Source organism: Pseudoliparis swirei, chromosome 4 (genome assembly GCF_029220125.1).
Source record: "Pseudoliparis swirei isolate HS2019 ecotype Mariana Trench chromosome 4, NWPU_hadal_v1, whole genome shotgun sequence".
Taxonomy (NCBI): domain Eukaryota; kingdom Metazoa; phylum Chordata; class Actinopteri; order Perciformes; family Liparidae; genus Pseudoliparis; species Pseudoliparis swirei.
The window spans coordinates 14958051-14975640 of NC_079391.1; the positions used below are offsets into that span (position 1 = coordinate 14958051).

The window sequence follows — 17590 nt, forward strand, 5'->3', positions numbered from 1 at the left end:
CATCACAATAGACGTTGAAGCCTCTTTAAATCCTGGCGCTCACCACATTTAAAAACTACGATTGAACAGCAGCATGTCTTTCCAGTAACAGCGTCAGCGTTGATTTTGAGACGTCGCTGAGCCTCCGCTCGCGCCTGCTATGTATTACATTTGAGTCAGAGGGCCCATCTGAGTGTTCATCATCACAGTTGTTAATCAACATTTACCTCTGTTGTGAAGGTGTTTAAAAAATACTTCATGATGTGCAACAGCCGTAAAAAAATTATCCTTATTCTGATAATAAAATGTTCTTTTTCCAAATCCAAATAAGGATTGTAGCTGCGAATGAGGAGGCATTTCTAGATGAACTAGAATGAACAACGTTTTAATCAGTTAGACAGGATTAGTTTATATGCAATTTTTCTTTTGATAGAGTGTATCTTTAAAGAAAATAAGTCCACATAGTGCAAGTCATTTGAGTTGGGTTAAAATGTGTTTCTTTGAATCTAAATGGTTATTAGAGTCTGAGAGGATTCTGTAAATAGAACGGCAGTAAGTGTTGTTCAGCGACCCTCGGATATTCGTTTTCTGGAAAATAATGTAATGTGCTTTGAACCACACAAATAAATTACATGCAACTCAAGGAGGCAAACATCTTAAAGTCTGGACAAATAAATATAAAGATAACATCACTTATTGTTGTAATTTTATTCAATCCTACATTGTTATTATGAATCATTTATCATGAATGCAAAACATAATTTTCTGCTATTTTGGCATCTTCTAATAAAAGACAGTGTTATTTTTAGTATGATGCTATTTGTTTACATTATACAGAGATTTATGAACCGTGACGACAAGGTGGCTTTCTTTGTCGTTTCTTCTTTCCGGCTGTATCCGTCTGCTCTGTGAAAACAGCATTCTAATTTTTACTGTTTTCATCTTATCTAAATGAAACAATTTAATAGTTTTGAGTAATCCATTTAATCTTTGGAGCCTTTGCATCTGAACAGAAAACACATATTAAAAACGGGCAGTTTTTCTGCGCATCAACATGAACAGTCCCTGAAAGCATCCCTGAACTGCTCTGCTCTCTCGTGAGAAACCATTGGGCTCATGTGTCCTGGGTAACGAGAGGCCCCCGTGCCAATGACAGCAGTCAAGCGTTTATATCTGTGTGGGTAACGCTGCTCTCGCCCCAGTGACCTGCCCCTGGCACCTGCCCCAGGGGGCTTTGAGACTACCTGTCAATCAAGCTCGGGAGCCCTTTCTCTGACTCACGATGCAAGTCTCGGCTAACTCATTACATCCCGTGACAATGATGATATCTCTATACGTGCCGACTGGAGCGCACCGACTCCCTGTCTCTGCACGCACGTTTCACGTTAACTATACTGTACTATAATGTACTGTACATTTAGTCTGCATGAACGGATTAAAGTTCTGAAGTACGTCCAGCTACAGGCGGCAGCTGTGGTTCCTTATTGAGCCGAGTTACGACCCCTTCTGAAGATTTCTAGTCGGCAGGATGTTAATGCTGAGCAGCTTTAAGCAGGAGCAGGTCAAGACTCACATTTTAGCCTCTGCAGACTGCTCGTGTTCAAGAATTACAGCGCTGTGCTGCCTATCGTACTTCCAGAAACGGGGAAAATGTCTGGATCTCAGAGGGATTTATAATTACGATTACAACTTTACACTGAGCAATAAAATGTAACATTCATAAAATGTGATCGATAGGGTGAAGCTTTCATGAGCAAGCCTCTTGTGTCGACATTTTCATACCCAACGCAAGCAAAGAAAAAACACATATACGCTCAATGAAAACTCTCCTGTCGCAAGCGAACACACACACACACACACACACACACACACACACACCCCTCCTGGCTATGAGTACCCTTGCCCCGAGTGCTCCCTTGCTGCAGTCTCCATAGCAGGCAAGTAGACTGTCTGAGTGCTTTATGTTTGCTGTAACACAGAGTCATCACTGTCAGAGCCATTGATTTGTCAACAGCATCGTGATACACAAGATGGATAATGGCCCATCTTGTGCACAGTTGCTACATTTTTCTGGACAGCCAAGGAGCATATTATGTCTTTTTTTCTTTCTTCCTCTCTTTCTTTCCTCCTCCTCCTCTTAAACCTCCTTCAAACCACTCAAACACACATGCGCACACGCACGCCTACACGCACACATGTGCACTAGCCTCCACGCACATGCACTTTTGCAGTTTGAAAACAATAAAAGAAAAGCAATGTGTCTTGTTCAGCTACTAAATAGCTGTCTGGTTTGTGTCTCCTGAGGTGGCTGCACATCAGTGGCTAGCTCATCTATCAGGCCAATGCATGGCCCTCAAACCTCCAGGTATAAAGATGATAAATGCCCCACCTCCTGAAAAGGGCATGGAAAAAGATGGATGGATAGGGAAAGAGAGAGACAGATACAGAAATCGAAATGGAGGGAATCGGGGGAGAAAAAGCGGGAGAAATTCAAGAAGAAGAAGACAAAGTGGAACCAACACGTCTCACCAGGAGCCCTCTGCCCCTTGGTTATAACTTACGGGTTTACTCAGTGGAGATTTACGCTTCACTCAATTTAAATCGGTTGCACCACACAAACGATATATATCTCACATTTAGAGGTGAGGTGTTAGCCTCCTGATTCATAGCCACTAAATGTTACTGTAACCCAGCTAATGGAACCAAACGACGGAGCTAACATCAGCTTGATAATACTTGACATGACATGTTCAGAGTGAAAAGTAACAACATGACTATATGAATTATTGGGGAAATATCTAACGTGACACTTGGTTAAAATGCTTTGTGGCTGAGAAGCTTCACAACAATAACCTCTCTATATTTAGCAGCTATGGTAGTATATTGTAACCAATCCAAAATCAGATCATGTTTCCTCCAGTAAAACAAAATATGATGTATGATTACATAAGCTCGTACCAAACAATTTCCACCAATATTATGAGACAAATACAAACAATTTGATTTAAATCCCTCTTGTAACCGTACACTGATCAAATATTGGGTTTTACTTGACAGTACGTCAGAGTACAGCAGCTCAAGACACTCTTACTTTCGTTTCCCTGGAACAATAAGTAGAATTTGACAGTTTTTAAACACAGCATCCACAACTAAAGGGTTAGGGTGCTCGCCAGCAGGTAAAAGCCAACCACAGATTCACTCTTGTGGTTGGCCCGCTTGGCGTTAGGCCATGCTATATTTCCCTTTTTTCTTCACCGTGTCCGCCATATTTATATACGACCTGGCAGCTGGCTGCTACATTCTTATAAAGGTTGAAGCCCGGAAACGTCCTGGACACAGCAGAATTATAAGAGAAAAACTACAAACCTCTAAATGGTCAAGTGAGGATTGAACATTGGCATAAAAGTCTTCATACTTTCCAATGAACTGTATTATGTACACTACCGTTCAAAAGTTTGGGATCACCCAGACAATTTTGTGTCTTCCATGAAAAATCACACTTTTATTTATCAAATGAATATAAAATATAGTCAAGACATTGACAAGGTTAGAAATAATGATTAATATTTGAAATATTAATGTTGTTCTACAAACTTCAAGCTCAAAGGAAGGCCAGTTGTATAGCTTATATCACCAGCATAACTGTTTTCAGCTGTGCTAACATAATTGCAAGGGTTTTCTAATCAGACATTAGTCTTCTAAGGCGATTAGCAAACACAATGTACCATTAGAACACTGGAGTGATAGTTGCTGTAAAAGGGCCTCTATACACCTATGGAGATATTTCATTAGAAACCAGACAAATCACCTAGAATAGTCATTTACCACATTAACAATGTAGAGAGTGTATTTCTGATTAATTTAATGTTATCTTTATTGAAAAAACAGTGCTTTTCTTTGAAAAATAAAGTCATTTCTAAGTGATCCCAAACTTTTGAACGGTAGTGTATGTTGTATCTTCTTGTTTTCTATCTTTTTTATAGTTGTATGTCTGTTATTTGTATATGGAACTTGGTGTCTGAAATAAAGAATAAATAAAAATTGATAGGGATTATTTTTGTATGAATCTAGGAATTATCTTTAAGTAGAACTTAACACACTTGGATTTATGAACTGCAGGGACAACCTAGTCCCTGCTGCTTGCTCTCATTCCCTCTTCCCTCCACTATTTGATTAAACAGTCCTTTCCCTCCATTCCTCCTTATCTGGGCCGTCGCTGCATGAAGAAGCTATCTGCTGTGTGACCGGCACACTACTGTCTACTGCCTCTGATAGCATTCCACTCTGCTTAGGCAAATAGGAACGTAACTGAGCTGAGACTATTTAAACAGTCTAAATGTAAGGAGATTAAAACTGGCCAAACCGCGACTGAGCACGGGGATGCATCGCTGCTAGCGATGCACTTCTGCGAGAACGAGAAGCGCACACGCAGGGTTTGTGCGTGGCAAACACACATTTCACAAAGTCAAACAGAAAGACACAAGCATCAGGGAGACGCTCAGGAAAAGACGGACGGAGCGAGAGAACACCGAAGCAGCCGTTGGATGTTTTTGATGCCTTAGTGCCCCCTGACCTATAAAATCAATATCTATGCTCGCTAGATCTGCACACAAACACGCACGCAGATACAAATGGCATGAGGCAGGCAAAGCAGGATGGACCTGGGGACAAATTCCTGCCTGAACGCCCTCATATGTGAGCCAGTCCTGCCCACAGGCCTTTACAGACCGGCCAGTCGAGTGAGCGGCCTACCCTGACTCTAACACTGTGTGGCAGGGGGACCTAGAGACAGATGTTCCGTGCCATTGGCGTGGTGCGGAAGAGGATATTGTACCCCATGTGCTAAGTGTGTGTGTCTCTGAAGACAGAGAGAGAGAGAGAGATAGAGAAAGAGAGAAAGAGAGAGAGAGAGTGACTGAATGGTTGAATGGTGATGCTGGGAGGAAGAAGGAGGATCTGTGGTGGGTGGGTGGCTGGGTGGGTGGGTGGTGGAGGAGGTGATGGTGAGTGGAGGGGTGTAAAAGGAGAAATAAATCAAGTCAAAGCAATTTGTGGCAATGGCTCTGCTGCAGTGTCATTAGGAATCCCGTCACGCAGCAGCTCCTCTGAGCAGTCAGCAGACGCAGGTTGACAGCAGGCCAAGGAGGAATTTTAATTTCCCCCTGTCTCACAGCCTCCACCTTACATACATCTCCTAACTACTGGCCGGCCCTGCCAATAGTAGCCTTCAAACTCATCCTCAACACCACTTGCCCCTCCTGGATTAATGGCTTGTTCAATACCGTAATACACAATCGCTGCGAATCATGCAAAACTCTGTTTGCGTTTCCTTGTACTTTTCCTGAAGTTTAATTTAAACGTGACAAATCAAGCATGGAGAGAATTAATCTGGTTTGCAGCAGCTTTTAAATCAGCATATGTCGGCTATACTGGGGTGTACTGAATACCACGGATCATGACGTTCAGTGTAGTAATAATGAAGGATTTACTGAAAAATATTATTTGAAATAGAAACATATCTTTCCTGGCTTTATTTAACGGCGCTTTAAGGTAAATCCATAGATGATATACATTTATTAACTTGTTATCAATTTCATGTTTTATGTGATCCTGTTTCATAGAAAAAATATTAATTTCTAAGAGACGGGTTTGAGCCATGGCACGGAGCTGGTGTTATCAGATTATATATTAGTATTGTTATTGTTATTATTATTATTATTATTATTATTATATATATTCACACTTTGCCTCTCTGCCTTGTTTACTTGAGCCCGCGGAACAATTTCCCACATTTCCCAAAATGATTGACATGACATGACTGAGGTGAACAATTTTGATTACGTTACAGATGACATTTCATGGTGCATTTGACCTTTAAATAAAAGATCTGCTCTATGAGACCGAGATAGCATCTCTTATAGCAGCCGCGCAGCAGGCAGAGTGACGCCGACACAATGTGGACGCGTGTCAAGCCAACAGATCAGAATCAATGTTATGAGAGGAGAAGCAGCACAAACTGAGCATGTGGTGATAACGCTGCCCGAGCAGAGCAGGGCAGAGTGATGCACAACATTTCTCCTCCCAGCTGCCACTTTAATGAGCAGACAAAATGGCCACCGTTGAATAATTAATATGCGGGTCCATTAACAAGGCATTAGAATGCATTCTATCTCTTATTGATTTCTTCTTTTCGCTCTTTTCTTTTTTTTGCTGCTGAAAACTTTTACTCCATCCGTAGACCACTCTGCGTCCAGCGCTTGCGAGAGTGAAATATGGCTGCTGCTGTTTAAATGTCAGCTTTGTAATTACACATGGAGCCACGAGCTGGGCAATCCCACGGCCTGAGGGCCTCTGATTTATGGTCAGGCACTGATGGCAACAGCACAGACACATAGAAAAGAAATGCATTCACACATAACACATCTCCTTAACCCTCACACATACACGCCATCTTAAATCAGACTGCCACCTTTTGTATTTAATGTACAGAGTTCACCTATTAGGTTCATGCTTTCATATATTAACAGAAAACACAACAGTTGAACACATATTGTTAGAACTGACTTAGTTTGTTCCTTACTTAATTATTGCCGTTCCACAAACTAATTACTTTCAAAATGATGCACATAAAACAATTTCTCTAAAAATGATTTATGCAATAGTTTCTTTGTGACTATGTGCTGACTAATGTGTGCATGGTAAGTCACTCACACAGTGAGTAGGTTATCTGTAACATATCGCAATTTGTAAATATACACACAACAGGTGACGTCAAAAGAAATCAACACATGTCGAAAAAGAAAGCTAATTATTGTCAAAAACAACACACTTTTATTTAATCTGTAGCTAAATCTGTGACCTGAGTATCGGGTCTGAGGTTCATACTGGAGGAATGTGAGGCAACACACCCCTGCATCTATGGGTTGGAAACCCTATCTACACACCTCTGGTGCTGAAACAATAAATCATTAGTCAATCCAAAGAAAACCAGTTGACGAACATTTTGATAAAGCATTAATTAATCGTCAAACTTAATTCAGTTTGTGCTTATCAAGAGTGAGCTTTTGCTACTTTTCTGTGTTTTATAACTTATAATCGTATTCAGAAGTTGGACAAAACAAGAAACGCAAAGACATGATGAGCATTAACTTTGGGAAATTGTGATGGGCATTTTTCACTATTTTATGGACTATGCAATTAAACGACGATTCTATTAGCAATAATGGGGCAGTAAAAATGATAGTCGGAACCCTACACACCTTTATCTTTGCCACTGTATCGTTTCAGAAACTGATAAGAGTGTCACTCCCCCTCCCAGTGTCTATTTGACTTGTAGTGTAACCTCACCCCTCCTTACCTCCTCCCGCTGCCTTTTGCTTAGCGGCATAACACACTCTAGTGGCATGTGGGACACCCTGGTTCAATACACCCTCCCTCACGCTCTCCGCCCATCAGTCAGATTCTAGGCACAGATACCTGCTGGGAAAACCAATCTATATCTGGACGAATAGAGGAGGAGAGGCGCGGCCAGATCAATGTACAGATATTGATACACGCAGCCATGCGAGGAGACTACACTCCTTCTGAACTCATTCTCCCTCTCACTGAAAAGATTAGGAATCAAGATGAACTGCTAAGTGTGTGTGTGTGTGTGTGTGTGTGTGTGTGTGTAGATGGTAAAAGAGAAACTGTAACACACTGGCAGATACTACCGAGAGAGCACGGAGAGAGAGGAGAGATGAAGGAGGGAGTAGAGGTACGTAGACATAAATTACCGCCACAGAGCTCAGTAATGGTGTGAGAGGAGCAAGTCAATAATAAATACCTCCCATTACACCACGGCGGACCGCTGCAGCAGGCTGAGCGGCACGACACCTGCTGACTCCCTGATCCGCCTCAAATTACACTGATGCTCCCACACTGAGCTTCTGTGGACGACAACGCACACGGACTGCATCAAACACGGAGACGTATGGCTCAGCTGCGCTGGAAAGTCATACGTGTGCCTCTGAATTCCTTTTCCAGAGCAGTACAGAGGTTGAGTGTCAGGGTTTGATCCCCACTGACAACTCCCTTTTGGGCTCTGGATTGTTTTTAAAGGCCCTTGCCCCCCCTATTCAAAGAGACGAGGCTTGACATCCAGGTGTTTTATAGTATTTGTGGCTCTGATCATCCATCAAGCCGATCGATCACTCTCCCAGCAGCTTTTATTAATGATCTTGTCAGCCAGCCCGCTCTCGGGTGCAGCCGCTTGTCCAGGATGATAGATCATTAGCTAGTCTGCCTGCTATTTATTCTCTCATGACCTTGTCTCTCTCCATTGTTGAGTGGGCCGAGTTATGAGCGCTAGAACATGATCATTCACTATTGATTCTGTATTTTTCTTTTTTCTTCACAAAAAGTTTTTTTAGCTGTGATCGTGTGCAAAGACACAGATAGTAAAGTATTTAGAGATGACATGTCATTCTCATTTCCAAATTCAAACTTATACATGAATTAATGGTTAAAAAATGATCTCTGTCATACGGCCTGATTATACCTGTAAATACCCTCTGGCCAAAATGCTCCATTTGAGTGCCTGAACCCCTCCTGAAAAAACCCCAAGTCAGCTCTGAGTGGCTTGAGAGATAAATATGGCGTCCCTTTGCAAAAAAGTAATTCTCAAGCCGTGAGTGATAACAGACCGAGTTATCTTATTTCACAGTTTATGGGTTGGTAAGCGCTCCAAATACCCAAATGTATGTGCACAAGCACTGACAGTTGAGTTTTTCACAATATGTCCCCTTTAATAAAGTAACAATATCACAATATTAAAATATACATTACAAGATCTGCATTCATACTTTTACTGAAGCAAAAGTCATTTTGCACAATGGTCCCATAGTTAGATCAATAGAACAAAACATGTTTTGGAACGTCACTGAACATGAGAAAAACATAATTAACAGGAAAACAGACAAGAAGAGACTAAGCGAGAGAGAGAGAGAAAGGGAAAGAGGGGGAAAAGGTCAACAGAGAAAAAGGCCATACGAAAACAGAGAGCGAGTCAGCAGGAGTTTCACAGGAACGAAGCCCAAAGCGGAGCCAGTCAGGTGTAAGTAGCTTTAGAATAAACATGAGCTCCATGTAAACAACAACCTGCCACTACAAGCATCGGTTACGCACCCACAGACCTGGTGGGGTTCTGGATTCAGTGATGTGTGTTTGTATGTGTGTGTACTGTATACTCAGGGTGTCCCTGGGGCTGAAGAGCCTTGCCTGTCATCCTTCCATCACTCCTCTCTACCCACTTACATCCATAAAGCCTGTCATGTTGATCAAGTAGCTGCAGGCCCGAAGCCTTTTGTGATTGTCAAAAGAGTGCACACGCTAATGTTTGACTGTATAATTGAAGCCTGATGTTCTGTTTGTGACTGCAATGTACAACACAGCAGCCGTGCGTAAGCACTGCCACACATTCAAAGAGCGCTGTGTTTCTGTGGCTCATTACTCCAGGCTGACCTGTTTATTATGCAGTCGGTGTTCAAAGAGAAGAGGGAGGAACTTCCTTCTCCTCCAGAATCATATATGATGGATGGCTTTCATGTTCACAGCCAAATGACGGGCAGGCCGAGACCTCTGTGGAGTCAGAGTGACAGAGGATGAGCTTCAAAGCTACGCGCTGTATGCACAAGTCCAAATGCAAATCCTCAGAGTACGTGGGGCACAATACTAATATTACGACAGTGTTGACCTCTCACCTTCGCTGCTTTGTGACGTTTAAATACTACGTTAGGACATTTCGGAAATGTCTTGTCCATATATGGATTGCAAAGCCCCCAGAGGCAAATTTGTAGTTTGTGATTTTGGGCTCCACAAGATGAACTGAATAGTAACCTGAATCTCTCTCTCAGCTAACCAGGGGTTTTCTCAGGGCTGTATGTAAAAAAAGAAGAAAAAAAGACATTTTAGGGAAAAAACGCCGATTCACTTTCTTCCTGAGAGTTACACGTACATGTCAATATCAATCTCGTCATCCAACGCTTGGTAAGAAAGTGAATAAGTATTTCATTAAAATGTCATTCTCTTTCAGCAGCATCGCTGCTGGGTGTGGTCAGAAGGGTCCCGGTGCACCTGTAACCACACACAACTGTGATGTCATCACGTACTGACACACTCTGGAGGTTAAACCACTGGGGATCAGCTGGTGTTCAGTTACTCTATAATTGCTCATATTCTGAAGCCCATTGTAACTTTTGTTGAGATCATTTCTCTGGCGATACTTCATACCTGTCCTTGTGTCTTTTGTTCTGCAAATAACAACTTCATTGATCGTACATCCCGTCGGTCTCCGTCCGTCCGCCCTGTGACACAGTTGCATGCTGTCGGGCTTTTCTGTCTGCCTTCCACCAGGTGTATGCTGGGATACGATGCTGAGAAGCGGGTAGAGAAAATGAATCAATGATTGAATGAGCTGGCATTCAATCAGCGTGCTGGATGTAATAATAAAAAAATCTCACTTTGAAATCTAATACTGTTTCAATCTGTTGTGAGCTAGTGATGCCAGCTGGCTCCTGTTACTACCTAATGTGTCCATCGTCCGGAAAGGAAGCTACGCTAATCTATAAAAGTGAATACATATTAACCTTGCAGGCAGACTTGTGTTAAAAGTGAAACTGTGACAAAGTAAAAAGACACCAAAACAACATGACAGTGTAAAGTCTCCCGTCATCTCTTTACAACATCGGCCACTATTTTCAAACCTTTGCCACGCGGCCCAATCTCTCTAAGTGTCTCAAACACATAAACAACCTTACCGGTGTCCCCCATAACCCAGCCTCCAGGACCCTGGGGCCCAATAAGCAGCCATCTGCAGACAACCTCCCTCACCATGCTCCAGGAAACACAGGGCGGGAGTGTTTGAATGTGTGTGTGTGTGTGTGTGCCCGCGTGTCTGAGAAAGGGAGGTGAATGTAGTTCAAGGGCACGAGTACTCCATCAAGCTCGAGTCCAGGGAATATCCACCAGCTTCCATTCCCCCCCTTTTGTACCCCCCCCCCCTCCATCTCACCACACACACATATCAGTAGAGTGTATCTATTACTTCACACCAGTTCGACTCTTCAGTTTTCCTTTTGACCCTCTGCTGCTAGCTGCAGCCTCGATGTGGCAGCCCCAACCCTCCTGGCCAACTCCCAGGTCTGACGTCGGTGGGGTGGGGGGGGGGGGATCTGGGGGCACTGAAGCTGTCCTCTGGTGCTCCTGCAGCCCTGCCTGCTCATCCATCCTAGCCTGCCAGCCCACAGATCGATAGCTCTGCTTTCTTAATCAGGTCTCTGGTGACTGTGGGTGGGTTGTCTCTGTGTGTGTGTGTGTGTGTGTGTGTGTGTGCGTGTGGACATGAGTTTGCATCAGTTGTGGGTTGCACTTGTTTCTTTCCATCTCCAGCTCTCTGGCTGTTCATCACGACTGTTTATCTCAACCATATTCGAGTGCTTTTCTTCATTATTCCCAAATCCTACACTGACTTTCTTCTTTCTACGTTTCTTAATTTCTGTCATCCACTCCTCTTCTCTCAACTATTTCCTGAAGCCAGCTCTTGTTAAGGCTTCAATCTCTCCCACAGTTCTGCTTCATGTGTTTGCTCCTCCCGGTGCCTTTTTCTTACGGCTCCTCGCAAACTCTCTCTGCTCTTCTGGCGCATTCAAAAGGAGTCTTCACAGTCAAGTTGGTCCCGGTGCTTCTGCAATCTCTTTCGGCTTGTGATGAAGACAGAAGAGGTGAAGTGTTGGAGAAATGGTGATGAGAAAGGATGAGAGGGGAGAAGAGCGAGTGGAGCGAGAGGGTTAGTCAGATGGAATGCGGTGCATCCAGCTGTGGTGTAGTGCCTTGCTAGAGAACCCGCCTTCAGGCTCTCATCACACCTGTGTAACCACAGCTGAACACACGCGCACACACACCCACACACGCGCACACACACAGAGAGAAAAAAAAAGTGTGACTGACAACACAGTCGTTCATTAAAAAAGTAGCAAACAAAAATAAATGCAAAACACTTTTTCATTTCTATTTTCTTTTACTTTTCAGGAAAACATGATTCGTTATTCGAGTGCACAGCGTGTGCACAGCGCTCACTATAACTGCTCCCTCACAGACCCCTTTTCATTGTGTCTCCTGTTCTACCACCACATTGTCTTTTTATTGGGTTTAATGTGATTTAATTAAGCATGCTTTCGGATTCTGGTCACACCGCTCAACCACAAAATGCGACCATTAGTATTCTCCGATCAAACCGTTTTTACCAATAACATCAGAATACACCAATAAAAGTGCTGAAAGCACTCTTCACAAATAGGTACCACTGTGTATTAGTCGTTTTATTGGAACAGTTAAACCCCTCGTTGATAGAGAGGACACGCCGGTCCAATGCTCAGTACTATATACAACCCAATAGCAATGTCATGAGGTATCAGCCACATTGAGTTATATCAAGTATTCTACAATACACTTACAATGCCCTTTAAAATAAAGTTTCAATTACAATTTCATTTCGAATGTTTGAATGGTGCCGACTAATCCAAAATGCTGCTGTGAGGTTTAAATAAGAAAAGAAGCAGCAGTAAATTATGGGCTCTGCATTTCTTCCCTCGGGGGAGGAGAATATTTCTTTCACAGTTCAGGCATGATGCTCTTCAGGTGGCCAGGTGAGGCAAAGTGCAGCCATACGAATTATATTGATATCAGCCTCGGACATGAAAAAAGCAGATTGATCAGACATTTCATAAACAGGAATATTAACTTTGAAGGAACGACATTGCATTTTAGTCCCAGTTCTGTGCTACATACAAATTGTGCCAAGTATTTACGATATCTTTATAGTACAATGTTATTGCAGTTACGACACAAGAAATTGAGAAACTTCCCCATAATGCCACAGTCACATGAACTTCAGAGAGAGAAAGAAAGCAAAAGGGTTTTTCCAAAGCTTTTATGCTTATGACTTTGTTTTCCAAGAACTGTCTCACTGCCATCTGCATGTCATTTGTCCATTGCATTGTGGGACAACATGTCCATTAGGTCTGCATAATAACTGTTCTGAGCACTTACTTGTGTTACGTCTCCAGTGTGAACGTACTACGTACTCAACCTCCTTAGAGCCACCACAATCTCAAACCCTACAAAAGAGGAGCCTTTTAGGTTGCATCACAATTCTCAGTACTTGACAAGGTTTTAGATATCATATGTCTGTCACATCGATTTTGATTAGTTTAAATTTGAATCTATTGTTGATGCCACTTCAGATCATTTTGACTAGTTGCAATCTGGACACACATGTTGTGTGCTCTCGGTGGAGTTTCATATTGCTTCAATACATCACATATCAAGGGGATGGCTTCCAGACCTCTCTTGCACAGTCACTGATAAACATCGCTAAACACACGTGTCATTCAATGTAATAGATGTGCCTTTGTAGCAGTGATTAAGTTACCTCAGATGTTAACATATTTTCCATGGGGTGTTTTTTCCATGACACTGTTTCTCCTCTGTACACTTGTCTGCTCTTAGGACAGCCGTGTGCATCTGCACTTTTTCACCAGGAACATCGATGTTGACGTACATATGGAGGAGATCCGGTCATGGGAAGAAGTGTCGCAGCAGGTCCTTCTTGTTGACCTTGCCCATCTGATTCCGTGGCAGCTCCTCCACCAGCAGCAGGCCTGTGGGGATGTTGTAGGGTGCCATGTGCTCCCTGCAACAAACACACACATGTCAAGACACTGAAGATCGTTTACTGCAGAAAGAAAGATAAACACAGTCAGGCATTCCCAACGACAACAACAACACTGATCAATGTGCACATTGGGAATATGCACAAGGGAATATGCACACGCATGCAACAACAAAGAAAAAAATCAAAAAAGAAACAGAAAACAATTGCAAAACAAAGGCTCGCCCTGTGGCACAGTAGTCGAGATAAGAAAATAAATGTCCTTCATACACTCTGCAGCGCGCTTCCCTAATATCCCCAATTCGCCTTCCAGACACAGACAATTCCCTTCTCGTACCAAACAATATAATCACTGTTAGATGAAAAAAAAGGAGGAGGGGAAAAAATAATAATAAAAAGAAAAACAGAAGGCTGGGATAATTAAAAGTGTTTTATTTTTTCGCTTTTGAGTGCACGGTTGTTACGTCAAGTCTTGAAGCCTGGAGCTTTTCTATTATCTTCTAACCTAGTTTGTTTGTCTGTGTCTGAGTGTGTGCGTATGTGTGTGTGTGTGTGCTCCTGTGTGCATGCTTGTGGTGCGAGTAAGCATAATGACTCATACTTCTGCCATCCAACACTCCTTGCAGCAGATGTCTCCGTCTCTCTGACTCAGTGAGTAAAGTGTGAGCGAGTACATGTGCATACATACACATCTCTGTAATGGGGCTTGCTCTTGTCACCAATTTCTCCCGGGCAGTGTGTTTGCATGTGCGTGTGTGTTCACGGCAGTGTGTGTGATAGAGATTCAGACTGACAGCTGGAGCCAGGGCACTGAAGAGTGAGCATCCACCTCCTTGTCTATGTCTCATGTTATCTCGTTCTCTCTCTCTCTCTCTCTCTCTCTCTCTCTCTCTCCTGCACCCTGGCCTTAGCAGCGGGTTGTGTGCTGGCACTGCCTGTCCGCTGGCAGCACCCCTGGCTGCAAACACTGTGTGTGTGTGTGTGTGTGTGTTAACCAGGGTCACAAGCAGTATTAGTAAGCCACCATGCTGGACCAGTAGGCCACAGCAGTAGGATCTGAAATCCCCGCACCATATGGGGCCCGCCCGCACCACAGATGGTGGGAAAGTGAAGAAACTAAAATGATATCGTGGGTGAGTAACAGAGAAGGAAATGTAAAAAGAGTGTTTGTGCCTTCAGTCACTCCAATGCAAAGGGCTGCGTGTCCCCAGCAACTGTCGGTGTGACACAAAATAAACTTGACTGACATTTAGAAAAGGGCAGAAAAGAAAATCAGTTTCTACGTAGGACAAAGCCTTTCATAACCACCATTTGTTCCCTCCCCTCGCATCTCTCTCTTTTTCATTTTCTGCCTGTCCTTCAGCTCTCCTCATTAGTCCATCTCTGGCCTCTCTTCCTCTCACACCCCTTCATATTGATCTGCAGACGGCAGGGCCGGTCGCTGGGGATGTGTCTGCTGAACTGTAGCGTCTGCATTAGGAGTCTTCATTTGTTTACCACAAGACTGACAAAGAGCTGCGGAAATTGTCTTCTTGAATCAGCGTAACGAGATTGAACCAAGACGGGGGCCAGAAATCCTTTGGAATTATGGGATATGGTGCTCGTTTTGCGTTTGTGAATTCAGGATGGTGGATTGGTTGCAAGTTATTCAGGTCACTGTCTCTACTGGTGGTACGGTGTGCAGACCACCAAGAAGCTATGAGAAAGAATTTTACCAGTCAAATCTTCTTCCCGGAATGTGAACTTGAGCTGGGTTCAATTTTTTCACTGCCGCCGGCATTTTCTTTGCTGCAACTGAATAAAGGGCTTGTGTTGTGTCATGCAATGCTGTTGTCTATCTAAAGACAACCTTCGACAGAAACTGTGACACGCATGTATGACATTCTGAAAACGCAAGTATACACACAATAACAGCCACATGCAATCAGAGAGCTCATCCAGCTGAGAGTCACAGTACCTTGCCCACGTCTTCAACTCTGGCAGGCTCATACTCTGCCCACTCTTCAGCTGCACCACTGCAGTGACTTTCTGACCCCAGGTGGCATCTGGGGCCCCAATTACAGCCACATCTGCAAGGTTACACATCACACAGATAGGCAGACATGTTGTTGTTAAGTTTCAACTGCTCAAATCCCATCATCCTGCAATCCAGTGAGTAGGTATCAGGATGTTGCACATTGATTTTAAAAGGGTTTACATTTTAAAATAACTGGGGTTTAGAGAGCTGACTTTTATGTTTAAGTAGATGGTGTTTACGTGCACATCAGATGGACCGGGGAGGAATTTAAGACCCTTTTTCTCAATAAGTCTATTCATTTTAGGGAACAGTCTAGAAAATTCCCATATTTAGTCTTGAAAAACTCAACTTAAAGGGTTACAAGCCCTCTAAGTGTTGCCCTATCAGCAATGAGGCCCTCTAATCCATTGACACTTTAATTAAATGTGCTACTGCAAACCAAGTCTACCTCCGGGTACAACTAAAGTAACCTAAAAGAACAGAGCCAACATAACAACACAAACAACAACATTTACTGACAGACAAAACCCCGACAGCACTTTTACCTATGATGTCAGGATGAGCCAGGAGGTGACGCTCCACCTCGAGTGCACTGATCTTGTAGCCACCGCTCTTTATTATGTCAACACTGCTGCGGCCCCTGATCCAAAACACACCGTCTTTGTAGACAGCAGTATCTCCTGAAAGACACGGCCATACAAAGAGAGGGGCAGGGCAAAAGAATTAAGAACAAAACAAATGAAAAAAAGGACATACTGCAAGAAGAAGAAAAGAAGTCAATGGTTAAGGTGGTTTATTTTGCATTTTTAAACAAACTAAGGGTCTTCAGGCTGCTTTCAGCTAAATGCTGATGTCAGCATGATGATATGCTGACAATGGGTTAAGCCATCTGCTGGTGGCGCTATGAGAAAGGTTTGGGATAGATTCATTTTTAACGTTAATCCATCTGATAGTTGTCAGATATTTCATGCGGCTAGCATTGATACAAATGAACACAAATCGTGCAAAATTGCGTCGATTGAAACGGCAGCTTTTTAAATTAATTTTTGGATCATCTTCCATTATGACCTTTACGACTAGATACAAAGAATATAGGGCGAGTAAACGTGGTTGAAAACAAGAGATGTTTTGTGTATGTGCGAATGCAGGTATGCACTGAGACAGAGAGGGTCACACACACACACACACACACACACACACACACACACACACACACACACACACACACACACACACACACACACACACACACACACACACACACACACACACACACACACACACACACACACACACACACACACACACACACACACACACACACACACACACACACTGTCTGGGGGACAGGTGTGGGGGAGGCTGGGTACAGTATGTGGGATGAGGGGCTCAGCTGGGCCTCGGGATGACGAGCAGAGGAAATGGGTCAGTATGGATGAGTGGAGAGAGACAGAGGGGGAGACAAATGGACAGAGGAGGAATAGAGTGGAGAGCGGAAAAGCAGGTACAGGAAGGAGTCCGTTTGGATTATTACAGGTGGTACGCCTACAGCTGGGACCGAGGAGGGAATAGTGTGTGTGTGTGTGTGTATGTGTGTGTGTGTGTGTGGTTCACGCGTGAAAATTGGTTCACGCGTTCGTTACTTCGAGACTGGATGACTGCAACTCCTTATTATCAGGCTGCTCTAATAAATCTCTTAGGTCCCTCCAGTTGATCCAGAATGCTGCAGCTCGTGTTCTCACTAAAACTAAGAAAAGAGATCACATCACTCCTGCACTAGCTGCTCTGCACTGGCTCCCAGTAAAATCAAGAATCACTTTTAAAATTATTCTCTTAATGTACAAAGCCTTGATTGGTGATGCACCATCATATCTTAAGGAGCTTGT

The 17590-nt window shown here is 43.3% G+C and overlaps 2 protein-coding genes across 7 annotated transcripts in view; both read right to left on the reverse strand.

Annotated features, from left to right (window-relative positions):
- Positions 1 to 13680, reverse strand: part of cdh15 (cadherin 15, type 1, M-cadherin (myotubule)) — a 39798-nt gene extending 26118 nt beyond the window's left edge. The window contains exons 1-2 of one of the 5 annotated variants that reach the window (XM_056411917.1): positions 13448 to 13574; positions 10249 to 13133 (exon numbers count right to left, since the gene is read on the reverse strand). In XM_056411917.1, coding sequence (XP_056267892.1) covers positions 10249 to 10287 — 39 coding nt within the window. In that variant the 5' untranslated portion in view covers positions 10288 to 13133; positions 13448 to 13574. The other 4 variants (XM_056411920.1, XM_056411916.1, XM_056411915.1 and 1 more) reach the window with 4 other exon arrangements.
- acsf3 (acyl-CoA synthetase family member 3) overlaps positions 12931 to 17590 on the reverse strand; it is a 32125-nt gene continuing 27465 nt past the window's right edge. For both annotated transcript variants that reach the window (XM_056411922.1, XM_056411921.1), the window contains exons 8-10: positions 16250 to 16384; positions 15645 to 15756; positions 12931 to 13708 (exon numbers count right to left, since the gene is read on the reverse strand). In XM_056411922.1, the coding sequence (XP_056267897.1) occupies positions 13594 to 13708; positions 15645 to 15756; positions 16250 to 16384 (362 nt within the window). In that variant the 3' untranslated portion in view covers positions 12931 to 13593. The remainder of the gene's footprint in view (positions 13709 to 15644; positions 15757 to 16249; positions 16385 to 17590) is intronic.